The sequence below is a fragment of the Cervus elaphus genome, chromosome 11 (assembly GCF_910594005.1).
Source record: "Cervus elaphus chromosome 11, mCerEla1.1, whole genome shotgun sequence".
Classification (NCBI taxonomy): Eukaryota; Metazoa; Chordata; class Mammalia; order Artiodactyla; family Cervidae; genus Cervus; species Cervus elaphus.
The window spans coordinates 87,047,001-87,069,368 of record NC_057825.1 but is presented as its reverse complement, the minus strand read 5'-3'; the positions used below and the strand labels follow the sequence as shown (position 1 = coordinate 87,069,368).

The following is a 22,368-nucleotide window of genomic DNA, read 5'->3' as shown; positions in this document are numbered from 1 at the left end:
AATTGTTTCGCTCAGCATCAGTAACCCAGTGTCTTAAGAAAGAAATGACAAAAGATGAGCTCATGGGGAGGCCTGAGGGCACAAGAAGGCTTTCCTTTATGCTTCTGTCGGAGCTTCGGGTCTCAGTGGCTGTTGTGGACAGTTAGGCTGGGTGTACACTGTTCAACCCTAGAAGTTACCATTCACAACATGATTACAGTGCCTATCATAGTAGCCAAATAAGTCACTGACAGAAGGAAGAGCTACTACGACTGTACCTGATGCTGAATCAGAGGCGCAGGTAAGATGAGTCACTTCAGATGAAGATAAATGCAATATAGGAGCAAGTTATAAACCAAGAGTTACAGAGCTTAAAATAGTTCAGTTTTGATTTGCAGGTTTATTGCGTTTCCTGTAAATAAGTGAAACACATACCTATTCCACTTACTATGTTTGTGTGTGCGCTCACTGTCCGATTCTTCTCAACCCAGCGGAGTGTAACCTGCCGGGTTCCTCTAGTGGTACTTTCACATTACATTAATTCCCTAGACGGTGCTCTTCAAATGATGATTCAGCAGTGCGTATATATATTTCATAACCTTGAGATCTATACTTCTGGATATTAAGAGAGTTTTGAACAGTTCTAAAACGTAAAGCACAATTATTTTTACCCTTAGAATTTAATAATTTAGTTTTATTTTTTTTAAAAAAAAGAAGCTTAATATTTTGAAATTTTATCCTGACTTGACTTTTGGGATATCATTACATTTCTCTGGACCTCAGTTTCCTCAGCAGGAAAATGAATGAGGTTAGACGGTCCATGTTTACCTACAGTGCAATCAATTTCAGAATTGTCAGTCATCATCTGCAAACAGCCATGTGAGCACCACGTGCGGGCAATAGTGCCCTCTGGTGGTGACTACCTCATATTACAGCCACAAGTTTCAGTGACAGATTTCAGTTCGGTTCAGTTGCTCATGTCTGACCCTTTGCGACCCCATGGACTGCAGCACGTCAGGCTTCGCTGTCCGTAACCAGCTGCCAGAGCTTGCGCAACCTCATGTCCATCGAGTCAGTGATGCCATCCAACCATCTCATCCCCTGTCTTCCCCTTCTCTTCCTGTCTTCAGTCTTGCCCATTCCAGTGAGTCAGTTCTTCTCATCAGGTGGCCAAACTATTGGAATTTCAGCTTCCGCATCAGTCCTTCCAATGAATATTCAGGGCTGATTTCCTTTAGGATGGACTGGTTTGACTCCTTGCAGTCCAAGGGACTCTCAAGAGTTTTCTCCAATACCACAGTTCAAAAGCATCAATTCTTCAGTGCTCAGCTTTTTTTTTTTTTTTTTTTCAGCTTTCTTTATAGTCCAACTCTCACATCCATACATGACTACTGGGAAAACCATAGTTTTGACTAGCTTTGCTTTGTCAGCAAAGTAATGCCTCTGCTTTTTAATACACTGTCTAGGTTGGTCATAGCTTTTCTTCCAAGGAGCAAGCGTCTTTTAATTTCATGGCTGCAGTCACCATCTGCAGTGACTTTGGATCCCCCCAAAATAAAGTCTGTCACTGTTTCTATTGTTTCCCCATCTGTTTACCATGAGGTAATGAGACTGGATGCCATGATCTTAGTTTTCTGAATGTTGAGTTTTAAGCCAGCTTTTTCACGCTCCTCTTTCACTTTCAAGAGGCTCTTTAGTTCTTCCCTTTTTGCCATAAGGGTGGTGTCATCTGCATATCTGAGGTTATTGATATTTCTCCTGCCAATCTTGACTCCAGCTTGTGCTTCATCCAGCATTTTACATGATATACTCTGCATATAAGTTAAATAAGCAGGGTGACAATATGCAGCCTTGATGTACTCCTTTCCCGATTTGGAACCAGTCCATTGTTCCATATCCGGTTCTAATCGTCGCTTCTTGACCTGCATACAGATTTCTCAGGAGGCAGGTCAGGTGGTCTGGTATTCCCATCTCTTGAAGAATTTCCCACAGTTTGTTGTGATCCACACAAAGGCTTTAGCATAGTCAATAAAGCAGAAATGGATGTTTTTTCTGAAATTCTCTTGCTTTTTCTATGATCCAACGGCTGTTGGTAATTTGATATCTGGTTCCTCTGCCTTTTCTAAATCTAGCTTGAGCATCTGGAAGTTCATGGTTCACATATTGTTGAAGCCTGGCTTGGAGAATTTGGGGCATTACTTTGCTAGCGTGTGAGATGAGTGCATTGTGCGGTAGTTTAAACATTCTTTGTAATTGCCTTTCTTTGGGATTGGAATGAAAACTGACCTTTTCCAGTCCTGTGGCCACTGCTGAGTTTTCCAAATTTGCTGGCATATTGAGTGCAGCACTTTCACAGAATCTTCTTTTAGGATTTGAAATAGCTCACCTGGAATTCCATCATCTCCACTAGCTTTGTTCGTAGTGATGCTTCCTAAGGCCCACTTGACTTCACATTCCAGGATGTCTGGCTCTAGGTGAGTGATCACACCATTGTGATTATCTGGGTCATGAAGATCTTTTTTGTATAGTTCTTCTGTGTATTCTTGCCACCTCTTAATATCTTCTGCTTCTGTTAGGTCCATACTATTTCTGTCCTTTATTGTGCCCATCTTTGCATGAAATGTCCCTTGGTATCTCTAATTTTCTTGAAGAGATCTCTATTCTTTCCCATTCTGTTGTTTTCCTGTATTTCTTTTTATTGATCACTGAAGAAGGCTTTCTTATCTCTCTTGCTATTCTTTGGAACTCTGCATTCAGATGGGTATATCTTTCCTTTTCTTCTTTACCTTTAGCTTCTCTTCTTTTCTTAGCTATTTGTAAGGTCTCCTCAGACAACCATTTTGCCTTTTTGCATTTTTTTTTTCCCTTAGGGATGGTCTTGATCACTGCCTCCTGTATAATTGTCTTCCCAATATTTTGCAGTCTAACAGAAAATATTTTCTGCTTAGAATTGTAGAATATGTAAGCTGAAAAGGACCTTAGAGATTAACTAATCTTGTTTTCTCATTTTACCAATTAAAAGTAGAAAGGTTAGATGAATACTGGACTGTAAAGAATAAGTTTTTTGTTTCTCTTATTTTTTAATTGGGGTTAAATGCACATGACGTAAGTGTTTTATAGTTAATAATTCAGTGGCATTTAGTATATTCCCTATGTTGTGTAACCTCCCCTTTATTGTTGTTTTTTTTAAAAATATGTATTTATTTTGGCTGCACTGGGTCTTAGTTGGGACACGGAATCTGCAGTCTTCTTTGTGGCATTCTAAGTCCTAGAGCAGCACCTGGGATGCAATTCCCTGACTGGGGATTGAACCTAGGCCCCCCTGCATTGGGAGTGCGGAGACTTAGCTACTGGATCACCAGGGAAGTTTCTCCCCTTTATTCTTAAGCACACACATAGCTCAAACTTTAAAAATAATTCTTACTTGGTTAGTGCAAAAAAAAAAAAAAAAACCACAGAAAAAATGTATTCCTTCCATATAATGTTTGTTTTCCCTAATTGTTGACTTCTCAGATTGTCACTTCAGAGTGATACTTAACGAGTAAGAAAGGAGGAAATGAAACGGCTCATATGTCCTTCCAGTTGGAAAAACATGAAATAGATCAGCTTAGAAAATTAACATGTTGAACTTTTCTCCCACTTGCCTGTTCATTGTATTGTCCAGGCTTGTGTCTTATCAAATTTTAGAAGTTATGTCATTGCTAATTTCTCTTGAGATTGTCTCAATGCAAGATTTAATGTTTTATTTCCAAAGTCCTATTTACTTAGAAATGGGGGAAACCTTTCATGCAGGCCTTCATAAGAAATTCATAGGTTATCAATCATTATTTTAAGGTCTTTATGTGCAGTATAATTTAATGCTATTACAAGTCTATAAATGTTGAATCCAGGTTTTAGAAATTATTTCTAGACGGAGCCTCCATTATTTTGGCGTTCATACCCAACAAATCTCTGTCTCCTGTTAGAGTTTGGCTACATAAACAGCAATATGATGGAAAATGCTGAGAGTGACTGAACTTGGAAGGGGCAGAGCTAGGTAAAGGTTGGTGGTGGAGGAACTTGATTGGTCTAAGGCCTGTGAGTTTCCTTAGAGCCGTAACATTCACAGGAGTCCCGCAGAATATAAACCCTGCCAAGACTTTAGACTTCATTACTTCCCTGTCCTCGACAAGTACAGTTTAATTGAACATTAAGCAATTTGATCTCTTTCACCTAATAAATCGAGCAAATTCAATAAACATAAATCCTGCTAATGATAAAGCTGACCCTGGTGGGGCTGAGCTCATCAGCATTCATGGTTATTACTCTCCCTGGAATTACAGTCTCAGATGCTTATTACCAAACTGAGTACTCACCTGATGCTTATAGTCTTAGGAATGTATTTAATAATTTTCTTCTCAGGGTTTCAGAAGGGCAGCTGTGGAACAGAAAGTTCATGGTTTTGCAGACAGACTAAGAGTCAAATCGTTCAACTAAGCTAGGACAGGTTTGCTGTAAACCTTAGCTTTCTTATTGGAAACAAAAGGAGCTAATTACAGGCATTGCATCGGATTCTGAGATTTAAGCGAAAAGTGTGTGAGTCTGCTTCTCTGGCAGTCCAATGGTTAGGATTCCACGCTCCCACTGCAAGAGGTATAGGTTCAATCTCTGGTCGTGGAACTAAGATCCTGTATGCTATGCAGTGTGACCAAAAATAAATAAATAAAGGTGAAAGTGTGTGCAAAAGTATATAGCACTTGACACACAGGTGCTATAATAATAGTGCATGTTAATTAACTTTCTTTTTTTTTCAACTGTCCTTTAGCAGGGATCTGTAGTAGGCAGTGTTTACACAGTCCTTTCCTTTTCCCGAGGCTTTCTTATCCATTTTATATGCCTGGGACTCTGAGTTAGCATCCCTCCTCTTCTTCACCTGGCTGACCCGCTTCCTGTAGATGCTCACCTCCAAGATGAAACCTTCCCCAGCTCTTCCTGACTGACCGTAGGCATTGCCCCTTCTTCATGCATTAGTGCATATGTCAGTGGCCTGTCATTTTATCCTTCCTGTTCCTCCCAAACCCCATTCTGCCTGTTAATATTCTCAGCCTCTGGTTGGATGAGTGAGTGAGTCAGTACCTGAATGGAACAATGAATTTCTTTTAATGCTGCTAAGGCCGAGTACCATAATCTCTGTTCAGTAGACAAAGCTCAGAGAAAGGTATCCAGTCCAAAGAACAGGAAGCAGTAGGACTAGAACTCAGGGCTTTTGACCCGGGTCCTTTCTCTTTTTAGGATACCCAGTTTTCTCTCCCAACTCAGCAGGCTTTGACATCAGAAAAGCAGGGATGCTGTCTGTCCAGCAGGCACTATTGGTAAGAGTTTACTCTGAGAATGAGCAGAAGCAGTCAGATGTCTTAATTCCACAAGATGTGGCACTGGCAGGATAATCCTTTTTGATGTTCCTTCCTCTGTCCTCAGTATTGGACAATATGTTCTGTAAATGGTCAACATTTATCTAATTCCATAGCTTTCACTAATTTCAAAGAAAAATGCCTACTATACTGCAGGCTTAGCAGCCATTAGGATAAATCTTCATTCTCCCCATCTCCTTCCTCCACATCCTGATGTGCATGTCTTCCAAACACCGTCATCAATTAATAATACATGTGGAGGTCTGTAGGAAAAACACCTGGTCTAGAAATTTCAGCAAAATATGACCCATTTTCCTTTATGCATTATGGATATGATAGTACCTGCCTATACTCCATTGATAATAAGAACTGGGTACCTCTTCCAGGACATTTTGAGGCAGAATTTTTCTGATTTTCTTAATGCAAATTCTGTCAACCCCACGAAAAGTCAACACTGGACAATTGACAAGTTTGATTACCTTCCTGTATGAGCTCAGTTCAGTCACTCAGTCGTGTCCGACTCTTTGCAACCCCATGAACCACAGCATGCCAGGCCTCCCTGTCCATCACCAACTTCTGGAGTCCACCCAAACCTATGTCCATTGAGTCGGTGATGCCATCCAACCATCTTATCCTCTGTCATCCCCTTCTGCCCTCAGTCTTTCCCAGCATCAGGGTCTTTTCCAATGAGTCAACTCTTCGCATGAGGTGGTCAAAATACTGGAGTTTCAGCTTCAACATCAGTCCTTCCAATGAACACCCAGGACTGATCTCCTTTAGGATGGACTGGTTGGATCTCCTTGCAGTCCAAGGGACTCTCAGGAGTCTTCTCCAACACCACAGTTCAAAAGCATCAATTTTTCTACACTCAGCTTTCTTTATAGTCCAACTCTCACATTCATACATGATTACTGGGAAAACCATAGCCTTGACTAGACGGACCGTTGTTGACAAAGTAATGTCTCTGCTTTTTTAATATGCTGTCTAGGTTGGTCATAACTTTTCTTCCAAGGAGTAAGTGTCTTTTAATTTCATGGCTGTAGTCACCATCTGTAGTGATTTTGGAGCCCAGAAAAATAAAGTCAGCCACTGTTTCCACTGTTTCCCCATCTATTTGCCATGAACTGATGGGACTGATGCCATGATCTTAGTTTTCTGAATGTTTAGCTTTAAGCCAACTTTTTCACTCTACTCTTTCACTTTCATCAAGAGGCTCTTTAGTTCCTCTTCACTTTCTGCCATAAGGGTGGTGTCATCTGCATATCTGAGGTTATTGATATTTCTCCCGGCAATCTTGATTCCGGCTTGTGCTTCATCCAGCCCAGCGTTTCTCATGATGTACTCTGCATATAAGTTAGATAAGCAGGGTGACAATATACAGCCTTGACGTACTCCTTTTCCTATTTGGAACCAGTCTGTTGTTCCATGTCCAGTTCTAACTGTTGCTTCCTGACCTGCATACAGGTTTCTCAAGAGGCAGGTCAGGTGGTCTGGTATTCCCATCTCTTAAAAATTTTCCACAGTTTATTGTGATACACAGTCAAAGGCTTTGGCATAGTCAATAAAGCAGAAATCAATGTTTTTCTGGAATTCTCTTGCTTTTTATGATCCAGCAGATGTTGGCAATTTGATCTCTGGTTCCTCTGCATTTTCTAAAACCAGCTTTAACATCTGGAAGTTCACGGTTCACATATTGCTGAAGCCTGGCTTGGAGAATTTTGAGCATTACTTTACTAGCGTGTGAGATGAGTGCAATTGTGTGGTAGTTTGAGCATTCTTTGGCATTGCCTTTCTTTGGGATTGGAATGAAAACTGACCTTTTCCAGTCCTGTAGCCACCGCTGACTTTTCCAAATTTGCTGGCATATTGAGTGCAGCACTTTGACAGCATCATCTTTTAGGATTTGAAATCTCTCAACTGGAATTCCATCATCTCCACTAGCTTTGTTCGTAGTGATGCTTCCTAAGGCCCACTTGACTTCACATTCTAGGATGTCTGGCTCTAGATGAGTGATCACACCATCATGATTATCTTGGTCATGAAGATCTTTTTTGTATAGTTCTTCTGTGTATTCTTGCCACCTCTTCTTAATACCTTCTGCTTCTGTTAGGTCCATACTATTTCTGTCCTTTATTGTGCCCATCTTTGCATGAAATGTTCCCTTAGTATCTCTAATTTTCTTGAAGAGATCTCTATTCTTTCCCATTCTGTTGTTTTCCTCTCTTTCTTTTTGTTGATCACTGAGGAAGGCTCTCTTATCTCTCCTTGCTATTTGGAACTCTGCATTCAAATGGGTGTATCTTTCCTTTTCTCCTTTGCTTTTTGGCTTCTCTTCTTTTCACAGCTATTTTTAAGTCCTCCTCAGACAGCCATTTTGCCTTTTTGCATTTCTTTTCTTGGAAATGGTCTTGTTCCCTGTCTCCTGTACAATGTCACGAACCTCAGTCCATAGTTCATCAGGCACTCTGTCTATCAGATCTAGTCCCTTAAATCTATTTCTCACTTCCACTGTATAGTCATAAGGGATTTGATTTAGGTCATACCTGAATGGTCTAGTGGTTTTCCCCACTTTCTTCGATTTAAGTCTGAATTTGGCAATAAGGAGCTCATGATCTGAGCCACAGTCAGCTCCCGGTCTTGGTTTTGCTGACTGTATAGAGCTTCTCCATCTTTGGCTGCAAAGAATATAATCAGTCTGATTTGGGTGTTGACCATCTGGTGATGTCCATGTGTAGAGTCTTCTCTTGTGTTGTTGGAAGAGGATGTTTGCTATGACCAGTGCATTCTCTTGGCAAAACTCTATTAGCATTTGCCCTGCTTCATTCCGTACTGCAAGGCCAAATTTGCCTGTTATTCCAGGTGTTTCTTGACTTCCTAGTTTTGTGTTCCGGTCTCCTATAATGAAAAGGACATCTTTTTTGGGTGTTAGTTCTAAAAGGTGTTGTAGGTCTTCATAGAACCATTCAACTTCAGCTTCTTCAGTGTTACTGCTCAGGTCATAGACTTGGATTATCGTGATATTGAATGGTTTGCCTTGAAAACAAACGGAGATCATTCTGTCATTTTTGAGATTGCATCCGAGTACTGCATTTCAGACTCTTTGTTCACTATTTGTTGACTACTCCATTTCTTCTAAGGGATTCCTGCCCACAATAGTAGATACAATGGTCATCTGAGTTAAATTCACCCTTTCCAGTCCATCTTAGTCGCTGATTCATAGAATGTCGATGTTCACTCTTGCCATCTCCTGTTTGACCACTTCCAATTTGCCTTGATTCATGGACCTAACATTCCAGGTTCCTATGCAATATTGCTCTTTACAGCATCGGGCCTTGCTTCTATCACCAGTCACATCCACACTGTGTGTTGTTTTTGCTTTGGCTCCATCCCTTCATTCTTTCTGGAGTTATTTCTCCACTGATCTCCAGTAGCATATTGGGCACCTACCAACCTGGGGCATTCATCTTTCAGTGTCCTATCTTTTTGCCTTTTCCTACTGTTCATGGGGTTCTCAAGGCAGGAATACTGAAGCGGTTTGCCATTCCCTTCTCTAGTGGACCACATTCTGTCAGACCTCTCCACCATGACCCGTCCGTCTTAGGTGGCCCCACATAGCATGGCTTAGTTACATTGAGTTAGACAAGGCTGTGGTCCTGTGATCAGATTGGCTAATTGTCTGTGATTGTGGTTTCAGTCCGTCTGCCTTCTGATGCCCTCTCAGCACCTACCATCTTACTTGCGTTTCTCTTACCTTGGACGTGGGGTTATCTCTTCATGCCCTCCAGCAAAGCTCAGCTGCCACCCCTGACCTTGGACGTGGGGTAGCTCCTCTCAGCTGCTCCTGTGCCACACAGCCGCCGCTCCTTACTCCTCCTTTACTTGAAGATGATGCCCTTGAAACTTCAGAGCACTCGGTTTTCAGCCCTGATGTGTGGAGGACAAAATACTGCCTCTTCATCATTTCTAAAAGCAGCTGAATTTAATCTGCCTCAGTCAGAGACTTCACCTCCCAGTGTCCTCACATGCCAGAGTGGCATTTTGACATGTGACTGTCCAGACCAGCCCTGCAGATGTGTCTGTCAGAAGGAATGGAGATTTCCTGCCAGGATATGTGCTTCCTATTGCCGTAGACAGTGGGGGCCTCAGATCTCCTGGCTCCAGGGGGCAATTGTTTTACTTTTCTTTTTCCAATTTAAAATTAAAGCGGCACCATGTGTCATGTGAATCTGCCATGCCAGGGGAATGAGTGTGAGCCGTGGCCTGGATCCTGTTTAGACCCCGTGGTGGTGGTGGCCCACACCATCCGTGTATATCATTCAAAGCTCTGATCAAGAGCTTAGCAGCTGTGCCTACTGAGGTGGGGAGTGCAGTGAGTGGGGCTTAGGGGTGTGACTATTTCCACTTCTTTTCACATTCATGTTTGGCTAGATCCTGGATGGACAGGCATAGTGTCCCTGAAATGGCATTTGCAAAAAAAAATAAAAGAAATCCTTACCATCACAGTTAGGGGATTCAAGGTTAAGATTTGTTTTGTCAAATCTTAACAGATAATTGTCTGTTTGTCTAAAAATGATTTTTAAAAAACAGCCTGCTTTCTTTACTTTGGAGGTCTTATTTCAATGAGTCCTCATAGGTACAGATTGATTTTTTTTCTCCTGTTAACCTGTCTTGTATCAATTTAATTATTAGACCAGTCAAAAGAATTAAAGAGGGGCAGTGGGAAAATTTCCCCTTCCCTAGCAATGGCTTTTTACCATAAAATTTTTAATTGAAATGTATAAAATGAAAAGGATTATTCTTTAAAAGTAGAGAGTAAACAAAGCAATCCAGATCATAATGTGACTCTCTAGAGATGGTACATTGACTTTTCATAAAGTAGTGGAATAAAATTTTGCTTGTGTTCATCATAATAAAAAAGAAATGACTTTTGCTTTACAAAGTACAAGCTCTTTCTTTGCATTTAGCCCCGGACAACTAGGTGGTGCTTAACTAGGTGCTTAATTTGTTGCTGTTGTTTTTCAAATCTGTATTTATTTGGCTGTGCTGAGTCTTAGTTGCCTCATGCAGGATCTTCAATCTTTGTTGCACCATATGAACTCTTAAGTAAGGCATACTCTTAAGTACCCTGCTCAAATAAGGGATATCTTGCAGAAGGAAAAAGACTTCAGGGACCAAAAAAATAAAATCTGGTCATTTTTACATGTTGAACTGGATGAAGTAGCAGCCAAGAGATTCTCATGGGCTCCCATCAGGAGTTGTGGAAATACAGAGATCTGCTGTTCATGGGCCCCATGCCCTCAGCCAACCACAAATCACTGCCTCCCCAAACTGGACTCTAGCCATAGCCATGACCCAACCCTAGGGATGAACAAGGTGAAGTACCTCCAAGCACGATGGGTTCTGGTTGTGGCTTGGGATGCTCAGAGACCCAGCACATGTTAGAAAGGTGCATGTGCCCAGACCCTGAAGGCAATGTCTTATTAAGGACTCGCTAGAAAATTCCATGATATTCCAGTTGGTCCCTTAGAAGATAATGAGAAACCTGCTGGCTACTTGAGGCATTCCTGAAAGGTTCAGGCATAGACTAACAACTGCTAAACATCAGTTTCCCCCTGTATTATGTGTTCTATTGGTCTGGTGTTAAAATGTGCTGTTGTTCATACCTTATCACTGTCTGACCAAGTGATTAAATTTTCCCAAGCAGTCATTAATTTTTGAGATGAAGTGCATGAGAATGTCTTTCTCTATTTACTGAGTTGGAGTTTCCCTCCATCTATTTAAGCATTCTTGATCTTGAAACAATATCTAAAAACAGCTAGAGGATGTGCTTTCATTGCTCTTAATTTCTTGTGCAATTCTTAGACCATTGGCAACTACCTTTGAAGTTTTGCTAACACTAAAATTTCTATCAATCATTCTGTCACTGAAAATCCTCATTTACTTCCAGATGTTCAGCAGGGTCTTGAGTGATTTTTACCTAAAGAGAAGAAACCGTAACCTCCATTTTCTTGGTTCTTCAGAATTCATGAACAATTATGTAACATCTCACTTTTTAAAATACCTATTTTTTGTTTGGCTGCACTGGGTCTTAGTTGTAGCATGTGAGATCTTTGACCTTCCTTGTGATACGGGCTCTTTTAGTCCTGGTATGCAGAATCTTTAGTTGTGGCATGTGAATTCTTAGTTGCAGCATGTGGTATCTAGTTCCCTGACCAGGGATGTAATCCACACCTCCTGCATTGGGAGTGTGGAGTTTTAGCCACTGGACTACCAGGGAAGACCCTCACCTCATTTTTAACACAGAGGCAAACAGGAATTATCCCCATGTGACAGATGTGGAAACTGAGACTTACCCACAAGTGCTAAGCTGGAAAGTTAAGTAGCACAATCAGAACTTGAGCTCCCACTTCTGCCTCGGAAGCCCATGTTCTTTCTGTTACCCCCTTGTTCATGTCAACCTTGACCCTAGCCAAGAATGAGAGCAGATGTGTGCAATGGGAGAGGCCGCATGGATGGATTAGAACAGACCCATTCATGCTCCCAGAAAAATAACTCAAAATGCATGCCCCAATGTTGATGGGACTGCAGCTCATCTTCAAATACAGAAGAGTACGTCTGACACAGAAGTCAGGTTTTGAAAACTGACCAGAACTACCCTGACATCTGGCTTGTTAATGTGTTAGAGAAAGTGAAGCAGCAAAGGACAATAAGTTCTAGAAAGTTGAGAGAAAAACACGTATCCAGGGATGGAGGGAAAGAGGATGCAGCAAACACCAAAGGTCCCCCCACCCACGTTACCATCCTCTGCTTCCCTTTGCAGCCTGGGTCACATTCAGAGCCTTTCTTAAGGACCACTTGGTGGTCCCCAAACACAGTTCACAGGTTGCTTTTGTGATGCCTTTGGGTTTTTGTTGTTGTTCATTTGCTAAGTTGGGTCTGACTCTCTCTGACCCCTTGGACTGCAGCACACCAGGCTTCACTGTCCTTCACCATCTTCCAGAGTTTGCTCAAATTCATGTCCATTGTGTTGGTGGTACTATCTAACCATCTCATCCTCTGCCGCCCTCTTCTCCTTTGGCCTTCAGTCTTTCCAGCATCAAGGTCTTTTCCACTGAGTTGGCTCTTCTCAGGTTGCCAAAGTATTTAGAGCTTCAGCAACACTCCTTCCAATGAATATTCAGGGTTGATTTCCTTTAGGATTGACTGGTTTAATCTCCTTGCAGTCCAAAGGACTCTCAAGAGTCTTCTCCAGCACCACAATCCCAAAGCATATATTCTTCGGTGCTCACCTTCTTTATGTCCAACTCTCACATCTGTACATGACTACTAGAAAAAAGTGTTGACTATATGTACCTTTGTTGGCAAAATGAAGTCTCTTCTTTTTAATATGCTGTCTAGGTTTATCACAGCTTTTCTTCCAAGGAGCAAGCATCTTTTAATTTCGTGCCTGCAGCCACCATCTGGAGTGATTCTGGAGCCCAAGAAAATAAATTCTGCCACTCTTTTCATTTTTCCCCATTTATTTGCCATGAAGTGATGCCATGACCTTATTTCTCTGAATGCTGAGTGTTAAGCCAGCCTTTTCACTCTCCTATTTTACCTTCATCAAGAGACTCTTTAGTTCCTCTTCACTGCCTTTGGGCAAGTGCTTTTTAAAATCCCAAATAGCTTCTATGAAGTAAATCCCACTCATGAAGTGCTACCTTTTCCAGGAAGCTGTTCCTAAACATCCCATAGGAACAGAAGTCCGTTCCTCCCCCACTCCTCCCTCGTTTGATCCCTTCCTTTTGTGTTGTTAGATGGTGAGCGCTTGGAGGGTGGAGGCCGCATGGTCTAGGGGAAGAGCCACAGGCTCCAGACCTGACCGCCGGGTGCTGGAGAAGAGTGTGCTGCTCAGCCATCTCTGGACTTGGTTTACAAAATACAAACGCGAATTAATTGTAATATCTACTCTTGACCACAGCTGTTGCCTGCGTATAAAATCTTGAGTCTCCCTTTCAGATGTACAACAAATGTATATAAAAAGACATGAGAGAACAGGAGTGACCTCAGCATGTCAAACTTGTAAACATTTCTGCGATCTTGCCCTCGCAGGGAAATCCTTTATTCTTCCCTTTCAGACTTTAAGCAGAACTGACAACCATTTGTGTTCTCTTTGTTTGAAGCTTTATTTTTGTGAGTCAAGGGTCTTTTTCCAGGTTTAGCTTTTTCCTTAATAAAATTAATACTTCTCATGAAATGATTTCATGGAAGAGTGCGTGGGACGTCTCCGTGGGGCGGGGGTGGGGAGGGGGTGTTGATCCTGGAATGCTTCCCACAAGGAGAGATTGTAAGAAGGGACAACCATAATCCTTCCATGTCTAGTGGTTCAGGGTCTTTTCTGGCTTTACACTCCCTTCTTTCACTTTAGGAGAGAATGTGTAGGTGTGTACACATATGCATGCATGTGCGTGCACATCCACACACTTTTGACCCCTTTAAGGAGGGGTGATGGAAGAAGCCTTGAGAATTCATCCTCTTGCATCAGTGCTTTTATTTAGTTTTGTTACAGAAGGAAGCAAAATAGAGGAAAACTCCTTCAATCTGTGATCCAGGCAAGTGTGGCTGCTGCCCCTAAGAGTGTCCAGCCAGTCCTGGGGCTGGCTGACCTGCAGCTCTCAGTTCTGGTAGAGCTGTTGATATCTGGGGAGCCTCAGAATTTTCACCAACTGCTAGATGAGTCCTCAGGCAGTATAGTTTTTGTAAAATGTGCACTCAGAAGATGAAGCTGTCTCTTCTAAAGCTTTCCTTTCTAGATCTTCTGAATAATTCTGCTCCAACGTACAGGAAAGAGCTTGAGACCATGAAATGCAGTGAAAACGTGATCAGTTCAGTCCCTCAGTCGTGTCCGACTCTTTGCGACCCCATGCTCATGACAAATGGAGAACCAAGATCCCATGTGCTGGGTGGGTCCAGTGAGAAGGACCAAAAGAGGGGTTTAAGTTGGCCATGGAGAAGGGAAAAATGACCTCAAGAAGTGGTGACTGCAGATGAATTTAGCTAAGGTGCAGAAGAGGCAAGGACGGGGATTACAGAGGAGCTGAGATAGGTGTAGGAGAGGAAGAGACGTTGTGTCCAACCTTGAGCTGCTGGACTGAGGTCAAGTATGGTGCTGCCTCATACCAGCTGTCATTTAACCACTCTGTGCTTCTATTTCCTGTTGACAAAATGTGCGTAATAGTAGTTTTTCATAGGGTGGTGTAAATATTTTAGTGAATTAATGTTTTAAGTGCTTAAAACAGTATCTGGCACAGAGCAAACATTATACAACTATTAGCTATTATTACTAGAGCCATTACTTCATTATCACTGTTATAATGATCACTGTTATGATTAAGGACCAGGTCTTGAGTAGAGAAGTATAATCGTAGCCACTAAATTCAAATGGTACTCAGTAGCATCCTTGCTTGGTTGTGTCTCATTTTTGGATCACCAGAAATGCATATTTTTACTGTTTCCAGTGAGGGAGGAAATGTGTATCTGTAAGAATGACTGCCTTTTACATTTAGAATGTTTTGATGAAAACACCTGATGGGTGCAGGTAAAGCCATTCTTCCAGAGGCTTGCTGCACTCTCCGATGGTTTGGTTTTTCAGTTCTTTCCTCTCCTGGGATGCATTCTACCAACTGTTCAGCTACTACTGGCATCTACTGTTCAGAATCTTAATTGTGCTGTAGAGTATGAATTGTATGTGGGTGTGCAGAGCACCCATAGAGGATATTGAGATGTCCCAGGGTCGGGGGTGTGCCTGGGAGGCAGGGGCACACAGTGGGTGAACACATCCACGTGTGAACAAACAGTGATGGTGTGTCACGGTTGTTGTCATGTCCTTCGTAGATGACTATGCCCAGCTGTGTAACATCCCTGTTACGGGACGCCGGAGGCCATATGGACGGGATGCCTTGGTTGACCTCAGTGAACAGTATGCTCCCGAAGCTGATCCCTACTTCATTCAAGACCGTAAGCAACATTTTTTTAGTTACTCTGAAACTAAATTGTGGTTTTGAAGTTTAGTCAGTGGTTCTCAAAATGCAGTGCCTGGGAACTTGTAAGAAATTCAGATTTGTGGGTGATGCTATAGACCTGCTGAATCAGAAACTAGGGTGAGACCCTCCCTCTGAGTCATCCTTATGGACACTCAAGTTTGAGAACCACCGGATCATATTAAGAGTCTTACTGCTGGGAACACTGTATGTTTATTTTCTTTACAGAAAATCATCATCTTATAATTTCCACGACAGAGTCATTTCTTTACCCATGAAGTGGTGGCCTAGCTTAAGGGCCAGAGTTTCCCTAATAGTTTGGTTGCATCTTTAACAAGCATTTAAATGGGAAGTAAAGCAGTTGCTCTCTCCTGATCAGAGATGAATTTTAGAATTCATTTGTGAGGGGGTTTACTAAGTAAGAAATGATGATGTGTGATGGCTTTTCCTGGATTTGTGAGCAGCGTTTAAGTGTGAGGTGGAATGTGTATGTGTGAATCCTGTTCCCATTTAGAAAGTAAATGCCTGAAGGTACGACCAGAGTGTCCTGGAGGGGGGAGCCACACAAGCTAAGTGTGTCTGTGGGAGAGACCAGAGCTTGCAAATAACAGATGAGTTATGTGAAGTCTGAAAAATGGGGTGGTACAAATTGAAACATCAGTAGACAGGAGGTGGTCTGCCTTCCCAAAAGGGGCCAGGTGCCTGCAGACCCGGGTGCTGACACTATAGAATACGGTGAAGCTGCTCTTTCTCATCACTTGTGCACACGGCAGCCTGGCCGTGATCTGTGTCCTGCAGAGCGGGACGAGCTTCATGGCTGCCTCTGGAGCTGCTTCCACTCGAGTCCAAGAGTGTTTCCCTCCCTCCTTTCTTTCCTTATGCTTTTTGAAAGGTGCAGTATGTTGATCCCTCAGCTGACCTAAAACTGCTTTAAAATTTCCATTCAAACAGCATGCTATTAAACTAGCGAGGTTGGGTCTTCTAGATCTGAGTGAGGCTAGAGCGTTGGCAGCATGCAGAAGGCCCTGGTGCCCTTGGCCAGCTATCCTCTCAGGGTGACCACTGTCCTAACTTCTAACACCTTAGATTATTTCTTTTAATCAACCACAGATAACCATGTCCTACTCAAGAAATGTGCTTAAATACATTGACGGCTATAAGACTGTGCACTTAGGATTTCTACATTTCTGTGTATATGTTATAGGTCAGTAAACATTTACTTTAAAAAAGAAAGAGAATAAATATTAAAATTGAAAGAAAGTACAGTTTTGCCTGGCTGATAAATCCAAAATAACAGGGTAAATCTGTATGTAACTCGGACACAATGTCATGCTTGTGTGTGTTCTAATGCCTTACAGTTCAGATGCCACGGATTTTAATGTTGAAATGTTCTGGCTTAGGTATTGGCTTATGTACCTTTTTTTTTTTAAAAATGCTGTCTTTGCTTTAAAACTTAAAAAATACCCATTACAAATGTTAAAAAATAAACATAGTGGTATCAGATCAGTTTTCTATTTAGCAACATAGGAAGTTGTGATGCAGTTCCAGGACCCCAGCTTTAACTGTGTAATGGCCTTTAATGTTCTTATGAATTACAGAGAAACAGCTCCTCTGTCTCAGACCAGGATCACAGGTTGTTTGCCCCTGCTGAAAACAGGATAGGTAGTAAAAGAGAGGCTGAGATTTCTACCAACCTTGTGATCCACCCTGTCCTGTCTTTCTAAGAAAGTTGAGCTAATGACTGGTGTTACCTTCAGTTAGAGATCAACTTTTCTTATAGCTGCCCAGTTTGTGGGCTTTACATACTATATAGTCTCTTTTGCAGCTGATATTCAGCTCTGCTCTGATATTAGGAAAGCAGCCACAGACAGATATTAGTGAACAGGTGAGGCTTGCTGTGTTCCAGTAAAATTTCATTTATAAAACTAGGTAGCAAACACCATTTAGAGCAGGGGCTTGGTGTTTCAGAGTCCTGTAGAAGTATTTTGGGGCATCTGCTTAATGTGTGTGTAGGAGTTTCAAATTTTAATTTCATGTTTTAATTTCTCTAATAAAAATATTTTTTACTACTTGCAAAGTTAAAATGATTTTGTTGTGATACCTGGACTTTGAAGTATTTCCATAGGTTGACTTTCTTGTATTTCTCAAACTGGCTTTCAGGATCTGCTGACAGTCTTGATGGCTAGTTGTATTGCTTTTCCCTTTAAAATTTTTTAAATGGCATGTCATAGATGTATTAGTTTTTTCCATATTTCTTTCTTAAAAATTAACTTGTGCATTATAGGAAACCAAAAAACAAAGTCATCCTTAGTTTACTGTTTGTGTCCTTTCAAGTCTCATTTGTGTGTTTATACAACTGAGCATCCATTTTTATGTAATTAAAATCATAGTTATGTATCATGCTTTTATACACACATGAATATTTACCATTTCAATGTCCCAAAGCTATGAGTATTTTGATACACTATACCAACTCAATCTGGAAGGAAATATATATATATATATATATATATATATATATATATTATATATAAAATCTTGCTACTCTTGGTAAAAATTTCAGAAAAGACAAAAATGGCAATAAGTCTCTAAATAATGACATTGGCAGAGGTATGATTAAAATGCTGCTTTCCCCTAATGTTCAATTACAGACAAGATAAAACAACAGAGTACATAAAGTATTAATATAGTGCTTCTAAGATGATTCATGATCCGATCTAAACTATTAAAGTATTAGCAAGGGGTTATAGTTCCACTGAATTAATGACAATGTATTCTTACAGTATAGCCAAGACATGCACACACAGACATCCTTCTCTTTACAGTTCCTTCCGCCCCTACGCTGCCAACCCAATGAACAAGTCCTGATGTACATTTCTGAGACAGTTTAACAATTCCATGTCCAAGATGCTGCTGTTTTTAAATCAGTTACAACAAAATTATATATTGGTTAACTCGCTAGCTCTACTTCTTATCCCACATTGTTACCTCAGAACATGTAAAAAGCCACATCAATGTATGGCAAAAAAAACCACCACAATACTGTAATTAGCCTTCAATTAAAAAAAAAAAAAAAAAGCCTATGCTGTAAAATGATGTTAGACTTTACAGCTGCATCAGCAATGATGTTTTGCTGCCCCCTGCAGTTCCACTGGAGAATTACTTGAAAGGCCAGTTAGTTCTGGCCCTAGGTAGATTTTTTTTCTTCCCCCTTGAAAGCTAATCCATGGTAGTAGCTTCAGAAGCAGGGGAGAGGATGAAAGGCCACGTGTTGTGGGGTCATCATGAATTTGTATTTACAACTTCCCTCTCTACAAAGAGAGCTAAAATATTCTTAATGCCTGGTTACATTGCTTTTGTGTTGCTAAACTGGCTCTTTCTCTCTTTAAACTGATTCAGAACTAAACAAGAGCGTCTTTGTTTTCTTAAAAAAGTGTTTTGGGGTTTTCTAAATAGAAGTATGATGTATTTTTCTCATTTATCAGGATGTTTGGAGTCCCTTTAACTGCCTTTAGCCTTTGATCCCCCAAGGGCCCTTTTGTAAGGCTCCTTCCAAAGCCAGAGCAAACAAACAGACCGTATTAAGGCAAGGCCAGCCTGGCTTTTCTCTGCTCTGGGAACACGCAACCCAACAGCACTGCTTCCAATGCTTGTGCCTCCTAGCAAATACCTACGCTGATCGTGAATTCCATTGGTTCCATCCTGAAAGATGTTTTGACATGTGCCCTACTGAGAACTTGGGAAAGTTAAAATCTTAGACAAGAAAATGTTAAGTAAAAAAAAAAAAAAAAAAAGGTACCTACTTGCTGTATTGTTTTATGTGATTTTGATTCAGAACATCAGAATTCAAAATGTGGGGCTAATCTGTACAACATACTAAAAACATACACTTTAAATGTTCAATATCATGTGCAAATATATTTGCTTAAATTTCAATGCTATCAATTGCTCTCAATGCTAAAATTCAATGCTATCTTTAAGGTACTGGAAATATGTATGATGAACCATAACCTTAATAATCATGTTCTTTTAAAAAATGGTGTGAGAGGATGAAGATTTGTACCTGGCCTCCTGTTTGTGCCCTCCCAGGTTTTTTAAACAACTTTCAGGAGTTGCAGGCTGAAGAATGTGGCATCCTCAATGGATGTGAAAATGGCCGATGTGTCAGGGTGCAGGAAGGTTACACCTGCGATTGCTTTGATGGGTATCACTTGGATATGGCCAAGATGACCTGTGTCGGTAAGAAGCATATGTATCTGATGGGAAATTATCCTTTTCCTGAGATGCCCTGTGGCTGGACATCATATAGTCTAGTACATTAAAGATTTGCAGTGTTTCAGTTTGGGAAGATGAGAAAAATTCTGGAGGTGGACAGTGATTGTATAAAAGTGTGAAGGTACTTACCACCACTGGACTATCCACTCAAAAATGGTTAAAATGGTCAATTTTATCTTCTGTATACTTTACCACGATTTTTAAAGAAGTACTTAAGAATTCATATAAATGGTACATATGGAGGAAACACCAGAACATTTGGGGTGATTACTTTGACTCTTTTAAATTAAGCCTTTGACTCAGTAGCAAATAGTGTTTTCCCCTCAATACCAGCCACCAGCATGAGGGACATATAGATGAAAAAGAAAATACTTCCATTTTGGAGAAGGTTTGTTTTTAAATAAAACTCTCATGTAGCCTTCTCTTTTACCTTTAAGAGAACAGTAAATGGGTGTTTTTTCCTTTCTGTGTAATTGATGCTGTGTTCCTGAGCCTGCTGGCCTCCATGCTGAAAGACCTCTGACTTGCAGGGATTCTTCCTATTTTTGTGGCTGTTTTTCTCCCTCCTGTAGTTTTCCCACTTCAGTTTTGTTAGTCTGTGGTGGTCCAAAAACAGGCAACCCAGGTTGGTACACGTTTCAAGGGCATAAAACAGTTTCCTTCCTGTGGAAAGAAATCTAAGAAAGTAACTTAAGCCTTGAGAGAAGCGTCTTGGAGGCTCTATTTTTCTTGACAATGTAACTGTTCTTCTACATCTGCAGAAAGGGATTTAGAAGTAGGATAGTTCTAGTTTTCTTGACTATAAAAATTCAAGCTGACAAAATGGTCCCTGTTATGTCAAATAACAGGGAAAGAAATTCTAGAATCCCTTGGATAATCACCTTTTTGCGATGTAGAAGGTCATATTTACCTTGCATAAACAGATAGTAATAGGAAAGACTACGCAGTTTACCGTGGAGAGCGCACAGAACAGCCAGGCTGTGTTTAGGCAGAGGCCTCAGGTAAGCTGTTGATTGTTTCTCCTCCCGGAGTGATGTGAAAGCTTGCTTACCTACGTGGTTTGGCTTACTGCAGATGTCAACGAATGTGATGAGTTGAACAACCGGATGTCTCTCTGCAAGAATGCCAAGTGCATCAACACCGAAGGGTCTTATAAGTGTGTGTGTCTGCCGGGCTTTGTACCTTCCGACAAGCCAAACTACTGCACTCCATTGAATACTGCCTTGAATTTAGAAAAAGACAGTGACCTGGAGTAAAAGAGAAGCTAACATAACCTAAGCCTGTATACTCTGCACTGTGTAAAGGAGAAAGAGAAATGTATCATACTTCAGACATTGCACCTAACCCAACATGCTGGAAATACGGAAACATCATGGAGTTGTATATCCTCAGAAGAGAAAGGATTCAGTGTGAGCCTGAATGGTGTGACAGACCAAATGGACATTTCTCTGAAAAAGAAAAAAAAAACAGTATATATAGTCTGTTCATATGTAAAATTCAGTGGAAAAGAGGCAGAACAGTGCTGTTATTTTAAACAGAAGGTTGTATTATTATGTTTTTGTTTTGATATTTTTTACTATTGCTTGATTAAATCTGGCATTTAAATAGTGGTGGAAATATTTTATAAGATTTTCATTTTGTGGTTATGCAGTTACTTGGCTACTGTTTCTTTTTCAAATGTCAAGCGCAAAAGTCTTGATAAAATATTGTTTAAACTATTATAAGTAATGTTACACAGGGTTATGCTATTCCAGGTCTGGAAGATTTTTAAAATCCAGATTGTCCTGTGGAGCAGGCAGTGATTGTTTCAAAACTTTTATACACATTTGGAGAAAAGGACTTTATATTTACGATGTGTTGTCTGATTTTAATGTCCATTCTTAGCCAAGCTGCTAGTAGGTGTTAATTGGATCCCTTTCCTACATTGAAATGGAAGAACTAATGAATGAGCTTACATTAGTATTGTAATGTATAAAGTAGGACCAGCAAATTTTTTAAAAACTTGATGATCCCAATATATTTACCACTGTATGTTAAAGCAAAATAAATCACCATTTTTTTTTTAGAAAATTTCTACCTCAGAGTTACGTCAATGAGCATATGCATACCAGTTATCCACCCCACCACCAATGGTCTTCTATGAGTGTGGAGTCTTTTCCAGGTTAATTATTAAATTTGTTATATACTGTTATGGGTGGAATTGTGTCCCCAGAACTCACGTTGAGTCATGTCCCCTCAGTACTGTGACTGTATTTTTAGATGAGCTAATGACCGTTAAAGGTCACTGGGGTGGGCTGGTAGGGCTGGTGGTCTTTATATGAAATTAAAACACATGCAGGAAAATCATGGGAAGACACAGGGAGCCAGCACTGGCAAGCCAAGGACGGTGCCTATGAAGAAAATTCTTCAATACCTTTAACTTTATCGACTGGGGGATTTTTGCAGAAACTAACACCAGTGGCCAGCAACTTGGTATGTAAGTGAATATTGAAATGTCTCTGGTCAATAATGGGTTAAGAAAATAAATTTAGGTCACCCAGTCTGTGGTATTAATACTTTTGACAGCCCTAGCAAATAAATAACAGGTGGATATCATAGGAAGAACAGTTTTTGATGTTCCAAGCCTTGCTTAATACACATCCACAGTCATGCAGTTGTCTTATTTAACCTGAATTTCAGAATCATTTTTAATAAAGAACATC

The 22,368-nt window shown here is 40.8% G+C and overlaps 1 protein-coding gene across 14 annotated transcripts in view; it reads left to right on the top strand.

Annotated features, from left to right (window-relative positions):
* LTBP1 (latent transforming growth factor beta binding protein 1) overlaps positions 1–21,736 on the top strand; it is a 442,953-nt gene extending 421,217 nt beyond the window's left edge. For all 14 annotated transcript variants that reach the window (XM_043918271.1, XM_043918275.1, XM_043918274.1 and 11 more), the window contains 3 exons: positions 15,246–15,368; positions 19,481–19,630; positions 20,741–21,736. In XM_043918271.1, coding sequence (XP_043774206.1) covers positions 15,246–15,368; positions 19,481–19,630; positions 20,741–20,922 — 455 coding nt within the window. In that variant the 3' untranslated portion in view covers positions 20,923–21,736. The remainder of the gene's footprint in view (positions 1–15,245; positions 15,369–19,480; positions 19,631–20,740) is intronic.
* Positions 21,737–22,368: the final 632 nt, after the last annotated feature.